The sequence below is a fragment of the Salvelinus alpinus genome, chromosome 36 (genome assembly GCF_045679555.1).
Source record: "Salvelinus alpinus chromosome 36, SLU_Salpinus.1, whole genome shotgun sequence".
Classification (NCBI taxonomy): domain Eukaryota; kingdom Metazoa; phylum Chordata; class Actinopteri; order Salmoniformes; family Salmonidae; genus Salvelinus; species Salvelinus alpinus.
The window spans coordinates 3,104,926-3,122,852 of record NC_092121.1 but is presented as its reverse complement, the minus strand read 5'-3'; the positions used below and the strand labels follow the sequence as shown (position 1 = coordinate 3,122,852).

Genomic DNA, 17,927 nt, shown 5'->3' with positions numbered 1-17,927 from the left:
TAGAATAGAAGGCTTTTAAGCACAATCAAGCACAATTGTAAAACACAATAGTAAAAAAGATCTGCAAGTTCAAATTCATGTTCTGTTGGACCACAGAAGGCTATCAGAGTTGTGTTTCAGAATGAATTCTAGGGTGTACAGGAGCTCTTTTCGAACCACTTCCCAGGCGCAGTAACTGAAATTCTGTGAAAATAAAAATAAACTGTTAGGGCAATGTAGGGTAATATTGTCCTATGTAGAGATATTATCAAAACAATGTGTCTATTTGTTTTCAACCTATATTCTACCTTTTCTTTTAGGACTGCTGCAATGTTCCCAAAGTACGTCTTCAGGTCCTCTGCCCTGATGGGATAATCACTTGTATCCACACTGCCCATCATCTGCCAGAAGGAAAGAAAGAGGCAGGCGATGAATAATAATTAAAATGCATCCATTATAGTGTATTTGCTTGTACCCTACTTTTTATTTTAGGACAGCGGCGATGTTCATAAAGTACGTATTCGGCGCCTTTTACCTGACTAGATATTCACGTGTATCCACACTCCCCATCATCTGACACAAGAAGAAAATAATTCAAATGTCACCATACCACACTTAAACATTTAAACTATCTGTATTGGCATAGGTAGGTACTCACACATTTGCTCTCTTCAATCTGACGGTAGACAATGTTCTGAAAATACTCCAACTTCTGTTGGTCCCACATTGTCGGCAGTTCGTCAGTTCCAAACAATGTGTCGATGTTCTTCAATGTCTCATAAATTGCCTTAGCACCACTGCTGCTCAACTGAAACGGACAACAGCATTAATTTCAAATAACATAAATGGCAGTTAAACGTTTTATACTTTCTAATCCTAACGGTTTCAAATACTCTTTCATGCTGTAAAGAACACTTGGATATGCTCGCGTGCCCTTACCTGTGGCGCGCCGGAGGTTGCAAATGCGGTGGCTGGGAATGACATGACGACATTCTCCTGCAGGCACTCTAGAGGAAAATGACCCCCCTGAAAGAAAGAGAAAACACATTGTTCCCGTTGAGCTATTCAGTTAAACATAGTTGGATAATACATCTCAAGTCAAAAGTAATTTTAAAAATGTACCATGTCTCTCAGTAGGTTGTGGGTTGTTCGCACCAGCTGTCCTTGTAGCTGGCAAGGCATGGGCATCGAGAAAACCTGCACGAGGCAGAGGAAGGCGCTCATCCAAGTGATAGTCTGAATTGCCATTCTTAGGGTAGTTAGATGATCTGCTGAAGATGGTCATTGTTAGTTGAATATAATCCTGAAAATAATTAATTGAAGCCTGAAGCAATGATCAAATGATAGCACGTTGTTGACTTACCTGTTGCCAGTATATTGCAAATTTCCTCCAGTCAGAATGTGGTTTGTGTTCTGAATCCATATCTGCGGATTAACTTAAATAGTGAGGGTTGAAAGGATGTACAAAAAGTGAAAGGGTGTCGCGCTAAATTAAGAGTTGAAATGAATGAATTTGGGAAAGTTTTGCCAAGTGAACCGCAAGACCGGATTTCTCTTTTCGTGTGCTCCCCTTCCCTCTCATCATGTTTCGAGTTTTCCTTCATAGGAGGCACATTGTCCTAAGTAGGTTTAAAAAATGTAACGTTGCTAAGAAAGACAGGGAGAAGGAGAGAGAGAGAGAGAATCGACCGCATAACTTTACAATGAATGCAGTCGACCTCTTCATGTCTTTCTCAACACCAAAATTAAACTAATAGCACTTTTATGAACTAAGGGAAGACCTACCACAATGTTTGTTTGTTAATCACAAAACTGCTATTTGCATGTTTGTTTGTTTCTCACTCTCTCTGTGTGTCTGCGTGCGTGTGTCTGTGAGAGAGGGAGGGAGGGATTAATATTTAATATGATCTCGTTCTGTTTGCATCTTCTGTCTTTAATCCCATTCATGTCTATACATTTGAATTAAAATGTTGATAATAACTGATGATCAAATAGAAATCAACCAGCATTTTATGACGTCTGTATCTGAATAATCAGGCTAACATGACCATTTGGAGATGTGCGTCACTTCCTGTTGAATCTGCAGACGTGTTGCTGTGCGTTTTGTTGCTGTGCGTTTTGCTGCCAACTTTACTTTGCTAGCTGACAACTTTACGTTTTTTTGTTTTGTTTTTGTTTTTAATTACCGTTTATATTTTTAGTTTTTTTCCATCGCAACTTTTTTCCCTCATTCAACTTTTTCACTCCGGACGCTTTATCTGGACATGGTTCGTCAACACCTTCAACAGCCGAAGCTAAGTAGTAACATTAACATGATTTCTTCTAACTGCAGTCGCTGTACTCATAATATACAGGAGAACGATCGCCTTACGGCGAGAATAGCTGTGCTACAAGCCCAGCTTCAGACGCAATCGTTAGGCAAGGGTAATTTCAGTGTAGGAAAGGAAGAAACAGCGTCTGTGCCACCAGTAAGTACAGATAGTAACGTTAGTATAAATCCCCCCACACAGTCCCCGCAGCCGGACAACTTTCTCATGGCTTCTGGAGGGAAATGCTGTTGGAATGCTCAACCGGTGTCGCTCATTCAGCCGACAGAAACTTTCAACCGGTTCTCCCCATTATGTAGCGAGTCGGAGTCTGAGTCTGAGTCTTCTCTTGTCTCTACTCCTCCCGTTACGGGGTCTGAGACGCCGAAGGCTCCCACCATTAGCTCTGACAAATTGAAAACCCTAGTCATTGGCGACTCCATTACCCGCAGTATTAGACTTAAAGCGAATCACCCAGCGATCATACACTGTTTACCAGGGGGCAGGGCTACCGACGTTAAGGCTAATCTAAAGATGGTGCTGGCTAAAGCTAAATCTGGCGAGTGTAGAGAGTATAGAGATATTGTTATCCACGTCGGCACCAACGATGTTAGGATGAAACAGTCAGAGGTCACCAAGTGCAACATAGCTTCAGCGTGTAAATCAGCTAGAAAGATGTGTCGGCATCGAGTAATTGTCTCTGGCCCCCTCCCAGTTAGGGGGAGTGACGAGCTCTACAGCAGAGTCTCAGCACTCAATCGCTGGTTGAAAACTGTTTTCTGCCCCTCCCAAAAGATAGAATTTGTAGATAATTGGCCCTCTTTCTGGGACTCACCCACAAACAGGACCAAGCCTGACCTGCTGAGGAGTGACGGACTCCATCCTAGCTGGAGGGGTGCTCTCATCTTATCTACCAACATAGACAGGGCTCTAACTCCTCTAGCCCCACAATGAAATAGGGTGCAGGCCAGGCAGCAGGCTGTTAGCCAACCTGCCAGCTTAGTGGAGTCTGCCAATAGCACAGTCAGTGTAGTCAGCTCAGCCATACCCATTGAGACTGTGTCTGTGCCTCGACCTAGGTTGGGCAAAACTAAACATGGCGGTGTTCGCCTTAGCAATCTTATTAGGATAAAGACCTCCTCCATTCCTGCCATCATTGAAAGAGATCGTGATACCTCACATCTCAAAATGGGGTTACTTAATGTTAGATCCCTCACTTCAAAGGCAGTCATAGTCAATGAACTAATCACTGATCATAATCTTGATGTGATTGGCCTGACTGAAACATGGCTTAAGCCTGATGAATTTACTGTGTTAAATGAGGCCTCACCTCCTGGTTACACTAGTGACCATATCCCCCGTGCATCCCGCAAAGGCGGAGGTGTTGCTAACATTTACGATAGCAAATTTCAATTTACAAAAAAAAAAATGGCGTTTTCGTCTTTTGAGCTTCTAGTCATGAAATCTATGCAGCCTACTCAATCACTTTTTATAGCTACTGTTTACAGGCCTCCTGGGCCATATACAGCGTTCCTCTCTGAGTTTCCTGAATTCCTATCAGACCTTGTAGTCATAGCAGATCATATTCTAATTTTTGGTGATTTTAATATTCACATGGAGAAGTCCACAGACCCACTCCAAAAGTCTTTCGGAGCCATTATCGACTCAGTGGGTTTTGTCCAACATGTCTCTGGACCTACTCACTGCCACAGTCATACTCTGGACCTAGTTTTGTCCCATGGAATAAATGTTGTAGATCTTAATGTTTTTCCACATAATCCTGGACTATCGGACCACCATTTTATTACGTTTGCAATCGCAACAAATAATCTGCTCAGACCCCAACCAAGGAGCATCAAAAGTCGTGCTATAAATTCTCAGACAACACAAAAATTCCTTGATGCCCTTCCAGACTCCTTCTGCCTACCCAAGGACGTCAGAGGACAAAAATCAGTTAACCACCTAACTGAGGAACTCAATTTAACCTTGCGCAATACCCTAGATGCAGTTGCACCCCTAAAAACGAAAAACATTTGTCATAAGAAACTAGCTCCCTGGTATACAGAAAATACCCGAGCTTTGAAGCAAGCTTCCAGGAAATTGGAACGGAAATGGCGCCACACCAAACTGGAAGTCTTCCGACTAGCTTGGAAAGACAGTACCGTGCAGTACCGAAGAGCCCTCACTGCTGCTCGCTCATCCTACTTTTCCAACTTAATCGAGGAAAATAAGAACAATCCAAAATTTCTTTTTGATACTGTTGCGAAACTAACTAAAAAGCAGCATTCCCCAAGAGAGGATGGCTTTCACTTCAGCAGTAATAAATTCATGAACTTCTTTGAGGAAAAGATCATGACCATTAGAAAGCAAATTACGGACTCCTCTTTGAATCTGCGTATTCCTCCAGGGCTTAGCTGTCCTGGATCTGCACAGCTCTGCGAGGGCCTGGGATCGGGAGAGACACTTAAGTGTTTTAGTACTATATCTCTTGACACAATGATGAAAATAATCATGGCCTCTAAACCTTCAAGCTGCATACTGGATCCTATTCCTACTAAACTGCTGAAGGAGCTGCTTCCTGTGCTTGGCCCTCCTATGTTGAACATAATAAACAGCTCTCTATCCACCGGATGTGTACCAAACTCACTAAAAGTGGCAGTGATAAAGCCTCTCTTGAAAAAGCCAAACCTTGACCCGGAAAATATAAAAAACTATCGGCCTATATCGAATCTTCCATTCCTCTCAAAGATTTTAGAAAAAGCTGTTGCGCAGCAACTCACTGCCTTTCTGAAGACAAATAATGTATACAAAATGCTTCAGTCTGGTTTTAGACCCCATCATAGCACTGAGACTGCACTTGTGAAGGTGGTAAATGACCTTTTAATGGCGTCAGACCGAGGCTCTGCATCTGTCCTCGTGCTACTAGACCTTAGTGCTGCCTTTGACACCATCGATCACCACATTCTTTTGGAGAGACTGGAAACCCAAATTGGTCTACACGGACAAGTTCTGGCCTGGTTTAGATCTTACCTGTCGGAAAGATATCAGTTTGTCTCTGTGAATGGTCTGTCCTCTGACAAATCAACTGTACATTTCGGTGTTCCTCAAGGTTCCGTTTTAGGACCACTATTGTTTTCACTATATATTTTACCTCTTGGGGATGTTATTCGAAAACATAATGTTAACTTTCACTGCTATGCGGATGACACACAGCTGTACATTTCAATGAAACAAGGTGAAGCCCCAAAATTGCCCTCGCTAGAAGCCTGTGTTTCAGACATAAGGAAGTGGATGGCTGAAAACTTTCTACTTTTAAACTCGGACAAAACAGAGATGCTTGTTCTAGGTCCCAAGAAACAAAGAGATCTTCTGTTAAATCTGACAATTCATCTTGATGGTTGTAAAGTCGTCTCAAATAAAACTGTGAAGGACCTCGGCGTTACTCTTGACCCTGATCTCTCTTTTGACGAACATATCAAGACTGTTTCAAGGACAGCTTTTTTCCATCTACGTAACATTGCAAAAATCAGAAATTTTCTGTCCAAAAATGATGCAGAAAAATTAATCCATGCATTTGTTACTTCTAGGTTAGACTACTGCAATGCTCTACTTTCCGGCTACCCGGATAAAGCACTAAATAAACTTCAGTTAGTGCTAAATACGGCTGCTAGAATCCTGACTAGAACCAAGAAATTTGATCATATTACTCCAGTGCTAGCTTCCCTACACTGGCTTCCTGTTAAGGCAAGGGCTGATTTCAAGGTTTTACTGTTAACCTATAAAGCGTTACATGGGCTTGCTCCTACCTATCTTTCCGAGTTGGTCCTGCCGTACATACCAATGCGTACGCTACGGTCACAAGACGCAGGCCTCCTAATTGTCCCTAGAATTTCTAAGCAAACAGCGGGAGGCAGGGCTTTCTCCTATAGATCTCAATTTTTATGGAACAGTCTGCCTACCCATGTGAGAGACGCAGACTCGGTCTCAACCTTTAAGTCTTTACTGAAGACTTATCTCTTCAGTAGGTCATATGATTGAGTGTAGCCTGGCCCAGGAGTGTGAAGGTGAACGGAAAGGCTCTGGAGCAACGAACCGCCCTTGCTGTCTCTGCCAGGCCGGTTCCCCTCTCTCCACTGGGATTCTCTGCCTCTAACCCTGTTACAGGGGCTGAGTCACTGGCTTGCTGGTGCTCTTTCATGCCGTCCCTAGGAGGGGTGCGTCACTTGAGTGGGTTGAGTTACTGACGTGATCTTCCTGTCTGGGTTGGCGCCCCCCCTTGGTTTGTGCTGTGGTGGAGACCTTTGTGGGCTATACTCGGCCTTGTCTCAGGATTGTAAGTTGGTGGTTGAGGATTTCCCTCTAGTGGTGCGGGGGCTGTGCTTTGGCAAAGTGGGTGGGGTTATATCCTTCCTATTTGGCCCTGTCCGGGGGTTTCTTCGGATGGGGCCACAGTGTCTCCTGACCGCTCCTGTCTCAGCCTCCAGTATTTATGCTGCAGTAGTTTGTGTCGGGGGGCTAGGGTCAGTTGGTTACCTGGAGTACTTCTCCTGTCTTATCCAGTGTCCTGTGTGAATTTAAGTATGCTCTCTCTAATTCTCTCGTTCTCTCTTTCTCTCTGAGAACCTGAGCCCTAGGACCATACGTCAGGACTACCGGGCATGATGACACCTTGCTGTCCCCAGTCCGCCTGGCCTTGCTGCTATTCCAGTTTCAACTGTTCTGCCTGTGGTTACGGAACCCCTACCTGTCCCAGACCTGCTGTTTTCAACTCTTAATGATCGGCTATGAAAAGCCAACTGAGATTTATTCCTGATTATTATTTGACCATGCTTGTCATTTATGAACATTTTGAAAATCTTGGCTCTCTCTAATTTTCTCCTTCTCTCTTTCTTTCTCTCGGAGGACCTGAGCCCTAGGACCATACGTCGGGACTACCGGCCGTGGTGACTCCTTGCTGTCCCCAGTCCGCCTGGCCTTGCTGCTATTCCAGTTTCAACTGTTCTGCCTGCGGTTATGGAACCCCTACCTGTCCCAGACCTGCTGTTTTCAACTCTTAATGATCGGCTATGAAAAGCCAACTGAGATTTATTCCTGATTATTATTTGACCATGCTTGTCATTTATGGAAATTTTGAAAATCTTGGCTCTCTCTAATTTTCTCCTTCTCTCTTTCTTTCTCTCGGAGGACCTGGGCCCTAGGACCATGCGTCGGGACTGCCGCCCGTGGTGACTCCTTGCTGTCCCCAGTCCGCCTGGCCTTGCTGCTATTCCAGTTTCAGCTGTTCAGCCTGCGGTTATGGAACCGCCACCTGTCCCAGACCTGTTGTTTTTCAACTCTTGATGATCGGCTATGAAAAGCCAACTGAAAATTATTCATGATTATTATTTGACCATGCTTGTCACTTATGAACATTTTTGAACATCTTGGCATAGTTCTGTTATAATCTCCACCCGGCACAGCCAGAAGAGGACTGGCCACCCCTCATAGCCTGGTTCCTCTCTAGGTTTCTTCCTAGGTTTTGGCCTTTCTAGGGAGTTTTTCCTAGCCACCGTGCTTCTACACCTGCATTACTAGCTGTTTGGGGTTTTAGGCTGGGTGTCTGTACAGCACTTCGAGATATTAGCTGATGTACGAAGGGCTATATAAAATAAAATTGATTGATTGATTGATTGACCTTTTATTACTTACGATAAATTAAATAAACCAATGTGCTAATGTGTTGTGATAACATTATCGTAGGCTTAGTAGAAAAATACCTAAATCTTAATTCCTAATAATGCTACATCTCATCGTCTTGGATATGCTTAGTTAAAGGGGCAATTTCTGTGATTGCTACATCCAATTTTGGACTTTTAAATGAATGATACACAGGCTACCTATTGACTCTTGAAGAATATATAACTTTTAAAGGCCTCATGAGCTCAGTCCACCTGTCTTACCTCAACAGAACCCAAAATGTACTTTTTTATGACATTGTTTGAAACGATATACATCTAAACAAACACTATAGCTTGAAAATGTAGTTGAAACTATAATGTTGATCTCTTGGATGGTCATTACTTGAATCAATAGCTCTCTGACAGCGGTTACTTTTCTGGAACCCCATCCCTCATCTATTTACCAGAATAGTGGTTGAGTGACCACTATGGTGTTGTTTTGAACTGTAGATTGCCTATAAACAAATGAATGAATGAAAGACTGAATGGATGAATACATGGATGACTGAATATATAAATGAATGAAAAAAAACAATATGATAATAGATGCATGTATTATGTCATTTAATAGTGTTATAAATAAATAAATACATAGCCTTCACATATAAATAAATCAGTCAGTCAGTAAAAATATCATCAATCTATTAGCCAGCCTCAGGAACATGTCACATGTCTCCAATAATGATTATGAGGTTGTCCAACAGACCGCTTCTTCCTCATGGCTTGACTCTGCTGTCGAGGAATTTCTTGAACTGCACCAGGTTGTCGCGAACCTCCACTCGCGTGATCTGCCATGCGCATGCGCTATGTTGGAGAGCACACAATACATATATTTTTTCCCCCACTCATTTCAACCACAGCAGGTGCTTTGACACCACAACGGCGCTTGGAAGTTCCCAGTTTCATATGTGATTTGTGGCAGCGAAATGCATCCTATTTGTGGTGATGTAGAATTTGTTCAGAATCATTTATCCTCTATTCGAGAGCATTTGATATTGGACCCACCCAGTGGAGACCGGTTTTCCAAGCGAGCCCCACCTGTTTTGAGCCCCACCTGTTTAACCACAACAACAAAAAAGTTAACATTTGATTATCTTTTTTTGTTGTTGCCTGTTTAACTTGTTATTTTGGCATTAATACATTTCACATATCAGGTTATTAACAATGTTAAAAAACAACAACAATCATTGAGTTGATAAAGCTGCATACAAACATGGTCTCTTTTTTGCTTTCTTGAGTAAGGCAGTTCCAAAATGCAGGTGTTTTAGCCTAGCTCAATGATTTCTGTGGTGGTGTGGCAGCCAGCCAGCCACAAACAAACACTACACTGCACAATAAGTTGGAAATCGCAAATTCAACAATGAGTGGATTGGAAGAAATCAGTGGCTGTGGGTGTTCGGTCCAAGTCTGGGTTTAAGGTTCTCTTTTCCAAGCTTAAAAGGATAAATATTCAACATTGGCCATGCTGTCAATCCAGCACGACTTCTGCCGTGTTCAAAACAACTGGAAACTCTGAGCTGTGAAATCTCAGACTTCAGTGAGTTCAAGACAACTCGGATCTCTGAAAAAAACTAGCTCTGACTGAGAAAATAGGTTTTGAACGGTCATCTAACTCATAATTGCAAGTCGGGAGCTCGGGCTTTCTAGACCTCTGACGTGCAGATTACTGACGTCATGATTCGACTTTGTTTTTTTCAGAGTTCCCAGTTGTCTTGAAAGCACCATAAATACAGAGAACACCAGACTTGGATGACAAAGATTGATGACAAAATTTGAATACTAATTTTGTCTCATTTCATCTCATAACTTAGCCTACGTGTTCTGGTGCACATGTAGCCTATAGTCTGTTTTAGAGAAATGTTATCATCGAATATCGTAAGAGCTTTCATTGTCTGTTTATAATCCCAAGGTTCTGGCTTGGTGTATAAGGAAAACACTGTGAATAAGGTTGAATGATTCCCTTTATAAGCCCTAATTCTCAATGGGTGATTCTTAATTATGCTTTTGTGAAATTAAACAGAAAAACGTAATGAAAGTGAAAAATGTTCATACAAGTCTATGCAAAGAATTACATTTGGTCATCTATAAGTCTTTGCTAGGTAAAGCCCCGCCTTATCTCAGCTCACTGGTCACCATAGCAACACCCACCCGTAGCACGTGCTCCGGCAGGTATTATTTCTCCCCTTTGGCCTATTTATTGCCTTACCTCCCTACTCTTCTACATTTACACACACTGTACATACATTTTTCTAATGTGTTATTGACTGTACGTTTGTTTATGTGTAACTCTGTGTTGTTGTTTTTGTCGCACTGCTTTGCTTCATTTTTTTATTTTTTATTTTTTTTATTTCACCTTTATTTAACCAGGTAGGCTAGTTGAGAACAAGTTCTCATTTGCAACTGCGACCTGGCCAAGATAAAGCATAGCAGTATGAACAGACAACACAGAGTTACACATGGAGTAAACAATAAACAAGTCAATAACATGGTAGAAAAAAAAGAGAATCTATATACAATGTGTGCAAAAGGCATGAGGTAGGCAATAAATCGAATAATTACAATTTAGCAGATTAACACTGGAGTGATAAATCATCAGATGATCATGTGCAAGAAGAGATACTGGTGTGCAAAAGAGCAGAAAAGTAAATAAATAAAAGCAGTATGGGGGGTGAGGTAGGTAAATTGGGTGGGTAGTTTACAGATGGACTATGTACAGCTGCAGCGATCGGTTAGCTGCTCGGATAGCAGATTTTTAAAGTTGTTGAGGGAGATAAAAGTCTCCATCTTGACAATGTCGCAGTTGTAAATGATAACTTGTTCTCAACTGGCCTACCTGGTTAAATAAAGGTTAAATAAAAAATAAATACATAAAAACACAACGACAGACTTGGATACAGAATGAGCACTCAGATTAACAATATTTAATAAAAGTATAATTTTTTTATTAACTTAACATTTGATGAAGAGCAACAACAGGCACGATTCTCAAATAGATAAATAAATACATTCATAAATAGGCCTACATAAATAAATTACCTTGATAAATAAATAAATACTTGTATAATATTGCTGTTTGACATTGCACATTGCATGATTGTAGAATAGAAGGCTTTTAAAATCAAGCACAATTGTAAAACACAATAGTAAAAAAGATCTGCAAGTTCAAATTCATGTTCTGTTGGACCACAGAAGGCTATCAGAGTTGTGTTTCAGAATGAATTCTAGGGTGTACAGGAGTTCTTTTCGAACCACTTCCCAGGCGCAGTAACTGAAATTCTGTGAAAATAAAAATAAACTGTTAGGGCAATGTAGGGTAATATTGTCCTATGTAGAGATATTATCAAAACAATGTGTCTATTTGTTTTCAACCTATATTCTACCTTTTCTGTTAGGACTGCTGCAATGTTCCCAAAGTACGTCTTCAGGCCCTCTGCCCTGATGGGATAATCACTTGTATCCACACTGCCCATCATCTGACAGAAAGAAATAAAGAGGCAGGCGATGAATAATAATTAAAATGCATCCATTGTAGTGTATTTGCTTGTACCCTACTTTTTATTTTAGGACAGCCGCGATGTTCATAATGTACGTATTCTGCGCCTTTGCCCTGACTAGATAATCACGTGTATCCACACTCCCCATCATCTGACACAAGAAGTAAATAATTAGAATGTCACCATAACACACTTAAACAGTTAAGCTATCTGTATTGGCATAGGTAGGTACTCACACATTTGCTCTCTTCAGTCTGACGGTAGATAATGTTCTGAAAATACTCCAACTTCTGTTGGTCCCACATCGTCGGCATTTCGTCGGTTCCAAACAATGTGTCGATGTTCTTCAATGTCTCATAAATAGCCTTAGCACCACTGCTGCTCAACTGAAACGGACAACAGCAATAATTTCAAATAACATAAATGGCAGTTCACAGTTTTCTACTTTCTAATCCTAACGGTTGCAAATACTCTTTCATGCTGTAAAGAACACTTGGATATGCTCGCGTGCCCTTACCTGTGGCGCGCCGGAGGTTGCAAATGCGGTGGCTGGGAATGACATGACGACATTCTCCTGCAGGCACTCAAGAGGAAAATGACCCCCCTGAAAGAAAGAGAAAACACATTGTTCCCGTTGAGCTATTCAGTTAAACGTAGTTGGATAATACATCTCAAGTCAAAAGTAATTTAAAAAATGTACCATGTCTCTCAGTAGGTTGTGGGTTGTTCGCACCAGCTGTCCTTGTAGCTGGCAAGGCATGGGCATCGAGAAAACTTGCACGAGGCAGAGGAAGGCGCTCATCCAAGTGATAGTCTGAATTGCCATTCTTAGGGTAGTTAGATGATCTGCTGAAGATGGTCATTGTTAGTTGAATATAATCCTGAAAATAATTAATTGAAGCCTGAAGCAATGATCAAATGATAGCATGTTGTTGACTTACCTGTTGCCAGTATATTGCAAATTTCCTCCAGTCAGAATGTGGTTTGTGTTCTGAATCCATATCTGCGGATTAACTTAAATAGTGAGGATTGAAAGGATGTACAAAAAGTGAAAGGGTGTCTCGCTAAATTAAGAGTTGAAATGAATGAATTTGGGAAAGTTTTGCCAAGTGAACCGCAAGACCGGATATCTCTTTTCGTGTGCTCCACTTCCCTCTCATCATGTTTCGAGTTTTCCTTCATAGGAGGCACATTGTCCTAAGTAGGTTTAAAAAATGTAACTCAAAGGCTCAAACGTTGCTAAGAGAGACAGGGAAGAGAGACAGGGAAGAGAGACAGGGAAGAGAGACAGGGAAGAGAGACAGGGAAGAGAGAGAGAGGGAGAGAGAGAGAGAGAGAGAGAGAGAGAGAGAGAGAGAGAGAGAGAGAGAGAGAGAGAGAGCGCGGGCATAACTTCACAATGAATGCAGTCGACCTCTTCATGTCTTTATCAACACCAAAATTAAACTAATAGCACTTTTATGGACTAAGGGAAGGCCTACTACCATGTTTGTTTGTTAATCACAAATTTGCTTATTTGTTTGTTTCTCACTCTCTCTGTGTGTCTGCGTGCGTGTGTCTTTGAGAGAGGGAGTGAGAGATGATAATTTAATATGATCTCGTTCTGTTTGCATCTTCTGTCTTTAATCCCATTCATGTCTAAACATTCGAATTAAACTGTTGATAATAACTGAAGATTATATAGAAATTAACCAGCATTTTATGACGTGTGTATCTGAATAATCAGGCTAACATGACCATTTGACCATTTATTACTTACGAGAAATTAAATAAACCAATGTGCTAACGTTTTGTGATAACATTATCGTAGGCTTAGTAGAAAAATACCTAAATCTTAATTCCTAATAATGCTACATCTCATCGTCTTGGATATGCTTAGTTTCTGTGATTGCTAGATCCAATTTTGGACTTTTAAATGAATGATACACAGGCCAACTATTGACTCTTGAAGAATATATAACTTTTAAAGGCCTCGTGAGCTCAGTCCACCTGTCTTACCTCAACAGAACCCAAATGTATTTTTTTATGACATTGTTTGAAACAATATACATCTAAACAAACACTGTATAGCTTGAAAATGTAGTTGAAACTATAATGTTGATCTCTTGGATGGTCATTACTTGCATCAATAGCTCTCTGACAGCGGTTACTTTTCTGGAACCCCATCCCTCATCTATTTACCAGAATAGTGGTTGAGTGACCACTATGGTGTTGTTTTGAACTGTAGATTGCCTATTAACAAATGAATGCATGAAAGACTGAATGGATGAATAAATGGATGACTGAATATATAAATGAATGAAAAAAAACAATATGATAATAGATGCATGTATTATGTCATTTAATAGTGTTATAAATAAATAAATACATAGCATTCACATATAAATAAATCAGTCAGTCAGTAAAAATATCATCAATCTATTAGCCAGCCTCAGGAACATGTCACATGTCTCCAATAATGATTATGAGGTTGTCCAACAGGCCGTTTCTTCCTCACCGCTTGACTCTGCAGTCGACTTCGTCACAGCTTACCATGGTGTCGAGGAATTTTTACAACTGCACCAGTTTGTAGCGAAGCTCCGCTCCCACGATCTCACGTGCGCATGCGCTGTGTTCCTGGAGCACAAACAATACATGAATTTTTTCAGTCAACTCAACCACAACAGGTGCTGCGCCAACGCGTCCTACGACACCACAACCGCGCCTGGAAGTTCCCAGTTTCATATGTGATTTGTGGCAGCGAAATGCATCCTATTTGTGGTGATGTAGAATTTGCTCAGATTCATTTATCCTCTATTCGAGAGCATTTGATTTTGAACCCACCCAGTGGCGACCGGTTTTCTGAGTGTGCCCCACCTGTTTAACCACAACAACATAAAAGTTAGCATTTGTTTAACTTTTTTATGTTGTTGCCTGTTTTACTTGTTATTTGGCATTAATACGTTTCACATATCAGTTGCACATATCAAATGTAAAAAAAAAAAAAATCATTGAGTTAATAAAGCTGCATACAAACATGGTCTATTTTTTGCTTTCTTGAGTAAGACAAGTCATCATCGAATATTATTATAGCTTTCATTGTCTGCTTATATGCCACGTTTTTTTATCCTACGGTTCTGACTTGGTGTACAGGGAAAACACTGTGAAGAAGGTTGAATGATTCCCTTAATAAGACCCAATTTTCATTGGGTGATTCTTAATTTTGCTTTTTGAAATGAATCAGAAAAACGTAATGAAAGTGAACAGTTTTTATTCATGTCTATGACAAGAATTACATTGGAGTAATGCAGTTCATGATAATAGTAAGCAATTATTCAGCAGGAAATATTGAATATGAAAAATAAATAACTCTATAATATATTGGTGAAGGGCTCTGTCTTATTAAATGAGGGCCATGTTCAATATAACTATGTTCAAAGTGTGGACATTGAACACCACACTTTTCAGATTCTGTGTAGGGTTAACCAAAAACGTTGTTTTGAAGAACCGTTGTTTCAATAGGTGTTTCACAGAGACCACATTTGGCTCACACATTTAGTCTGTAGACTGTCTTTAAATCAGGCACTGCAATTTGAAACACATGGCTGTTCAGCGTTTACATTGCACATCCTTGAAATAAAAATAGATGTTATTAATAGAGAGACTGATAGTGTTGAATGAAGTCTAAAGTTCAGCCATTTTACCTCACTGCTTGTATTTCTATGTGTTATGGATCCCTATTAGCTGCTGCCAAGGCAAATATACCTCTCTATTGATATCACATACATTGTCAAGCATTTCATACATGTTATCCAGATACTGACTGTTAGCTCTTGGTGGTCTATAGCAGCTTCCCACCAGAATAGGCTTTATGGGAGGCAGATGAAACTGTAGCCATTTTACTTCAACAGTATTTAATATGAGATCCTCTCTAAGCTTCACAGTACTGTGATTCTGAAAATCAACAGCCACACATCCACCTTTGGCATTTCTGTCTTCTCTGTAGATCTTATAACCATGTATTGCTACCACTGTGTCATCAAAGGTATTATCTAAGTGAGTTTCATAAACTGTCAGAGTATGAATGTTGTCTGTTACAAGCAAATTATTGATTTCGTTAACCATATTTCTTAAGCTACAAAGTTAACATGGGCTATTTTTAACACTTTTCTGGGATGCTTGATTGTTTTTCTTGCTTTACTGGGAGGCTTGGCAGAGGTAGACATGCTTGGGTTATTTATGTTAGTGGAGGGTGAGCTGCAGAACGTAGACTTCCTGCTAGAGTACACCACCTCAGTGCTAACAGTAGAACTCTGGTTCATAGGAATATGATTGCTGCATACATTAGCTGTAGGATCATTCAGGGCAGTAAGAGGGACATACTTACATGTTGTCTTCCAACGCCCCTGAGATAATGCACATTTTCTGAAACATTATCACAACTCAGCAACACAATGGTAGAGATTAAATGAGCTGGGCTTGGTTTAGTGAATTCACTGTGCACCTTTTCAGTCTATACGGCGAATATTGCTCCTATTACGTTATTGATTGTGGAACGCAGTTTCATAGATTGGTTGGAAACATAGAATTAGGAATTCTAATAATGTAATAGTATCTCCATGGTAGGAACGGAAGTTGTATAGGTGCTCAAAGTACACTGTTCAAAACAGACAGCCCTGTCCAGTTATAAAACACACTTCATTGAAAAAATGCATTTGAATATAACTGTCACACCCTGGCCTTAGTTATCTTTGTGTTCATTATTATTTTAGTCAGGTCAGGGTGTGACATCATGAAGTATGTGTTTTTGTATTGTCTAGGGGGTTGTATGGTTTAGAGCAGGGGTGTCAAACTCAAATACCCAGTGGGCCAAAATGTAAAACCTGAACAAAGTCGCGGGCCAACATTGAACAAATGAACCTTTTAATATGGACCCAAACAAGTTTTACTTTAACATTGAATATGGAACAAGCATCGCTTATTACCATACAATATATAATTTAATAGTGGAGACATGCAAAATCGAATTTCAAATGAAAAAACACATCAATGGCATTCATTTATTAAATAAATAAAATTTAAATAAAAATCGTATGCCTCTTTTCTATTTGCAGCCTTCTGATTTAAATACCAAAATAAACTTTTTCCAGATGCGTCGCAGCTCTCATCCACAGCGAGGGAGAACGCAACGAAATCTTTTCCCTTTTCCATCAGCTGGTCATACAGATTGGTGGCAAGATCACATGTGCGATCAGCTACTGTGTTCCTGCTCAGGCTCACGTTTGAAAATGCTTGCTTTTTCTCTGGGCATACGAGGTCACAAACTTTCATCATGCACTTTTTCACGAACTCTCCCTCATTAAAGGGCCGGGCTGATTTTGCGATCTCTGCTGCCAATATATAACTAGCCTTTACAGCAGCCTCACTTTGTGATGTGGCTTTTTTGAACATATTCTGTTGTGAAACCAAACTTCTTTTCATCTCCTCTACTTTCTGGCTCCTTTGAGTCATGTCCATGTCCTTGTATTTGTCATGGTGTTTCGTTTCATAGTGTCGTCTAATGTTGTACTCCTTACTTACAGCCACGTTGACTCCACAAACAAGACAAACAGGTTTGTCTTTTACATATGTAAACAGATATTCTGCCTCCCACTTGTCCAGAAAGCTCCTGTTTTCTGCCTTTCTTTTCGCCATTTTTGGGAAGGGATAGCGCGCTGACAGTTGTAGCGTCTATGTTGCTATGACTACTGTCACAGAGGGCGTTTCTGGGTCCTGTCCTGATTGGCGCGCGAAAACAACAGCAGAGCATTATGGGATTCGTAGTATTAGCGGTGAATGCGCTGTATAATACCGGCGGGCCAGCTCTAGTAGTAATTTGGTATTGTCTCGCGGGCCAAATATAATTACCCCACGGGCCAAATTTGGCCCGCGGGCCAGAGTTTGACACCCATGGTTTAGAGGGTTAAGGAGTATAGATGGTTTAGTGTTGTGTGTAGTTGTCTAGGAAAGTCTATGGTTGCCTGAATGGGTTCCCAATTAGAGACAGCTGGTTACTGTTGTCTCTGATTGGGAGCCATATTTAAGACAGCCATAGGCTTTAGCTGTTGTGGGTCATTGTATATGTCTAGTCTATGTCGAACGTAAGTAGTTTGTGTGTGCACTTGCGTTTGTACTTTCACGGTCGTTTGTTGTTTTGTTAAGTTTGAATAAGTGTTTCGTGTTCCGTCTTCTATATAATAAAAAGAAGATGTATTCATATCATGCTGCGCCTTGGTCCTCTCACTCATATCAAGACGATCGTGACAATAACTACATTTTGAGAAGATACATTTGACTTGTTTTAATGGCTTTCCTTTATGGATTAGTAGGCAATAAGACTAATTGTACTGCCATGTGTGAAAACTTCCTGAGCATGTTTAATACATATCTTAATGTCCACTATGGGGTTGCCA

The 17,927-nt window shown here is 40.7% G+C and overlaps 2 protein-coding genes across 2 annotated transcripts; both read right to left on the bottom strand.

Moving 5' to 3' along the window:
* On the bottom strand, window positions 1-1,227 carry LOC139565122 (interferon alpha-7-like). Its single transcript, XM_071385220.1, has 5 exons — window positions 1,102-1,227; window positions 919-1,005; window positions 638-787; window positions 288-380; window positions 1-183 (listed from the first exon to the last, which is right to left on the bottom strand). The coding sequence occupies exons 1-5, from the start codon at window positions 1,225-1,227 to the stop codon at window positions 76-78; spliced, it is 564 nt and encodes a 187-aa protein (XP_071241321.1). The 3' UTR covers window positions 1-75.
* An 8,759-nt stretch (window positions 1,228-9,986) lies between these two features.
* LOC139565114 (interferon alpha-17-like) lies at window positions 9,987-12,322 on the bottom strand. Its single transcript, XM_071385202.1, has 5 exons — window positions 12,197-12,322; window positions 12,014-12,100; window positions 11,733-11,882; window positions 11,383-11,475; window positions 9,987-11,278 (listed from the first exon to the last, which is right to left on the bottom strand). Exons 1-5 carry the CDS (start codon window positions 12,320-12,322, stop codon window positions 11,171-11,173), a joined length of 564 nt encoding a protein of 187 aa, XP_071241303.1. The 3' UTR covers window positions 9,987-11,170.
* Window positions 12,323-17,927: the final 5,605 nt, after the last annotated feature.

What these genes read in the sequence shown, in the direction of transcription:
- LOC139565114 (XM_071385202.1), bottom strand. Translation starts at nt 12,322, where the DNA reads ATGGCAATTCAGACTATCACTTGGATGAGCGCCTTCCTCTGCCTCGTG. An exon ending in CAACCTCCGGCGCGCCACAG is followed by an intron (nt 11,883 to 12,013) that starts GTAAGGGCACGC and finishes TGTCCGTTTCAG; the next exon opens with TTGAGCAGCAGTGGTGCTAA. An exon ending in AGACTGAAGAGAGCAAATGT is followed by an intron (nt 11,476 to 11,732) that starts GTGAGTACCTAC and finishes TCTTTCTGTCAG; the next exon opens with ATGATGGGCAGTGTGGATAC.
- LOC139565122 (XM_071385220.1), bottom strand. Translation starts at nt 1,227, where the DNA reads ATGGCAATTCAGACTATCACTTGGATGAGCGCCTTCCTCTGCCTCGTG. An exon ending in CAACCTCCGGCGCGCCACAG is followed by an intron (nt 788 to 918) that starts GTAAGGGCACGC and finishes TGTCCGTTTCAG; the next exon opens with TTGAGCAGCAGTGGTGCTAA. An exon ending in CAGCAGTCCTAAAAGAAAAG is followed by an intron (nt 184 to 287) that starts GTAGAATATAGG and finishes TTATTTTCACAG; the next exon opens with AATTTCAGTTACTGCGCCTG.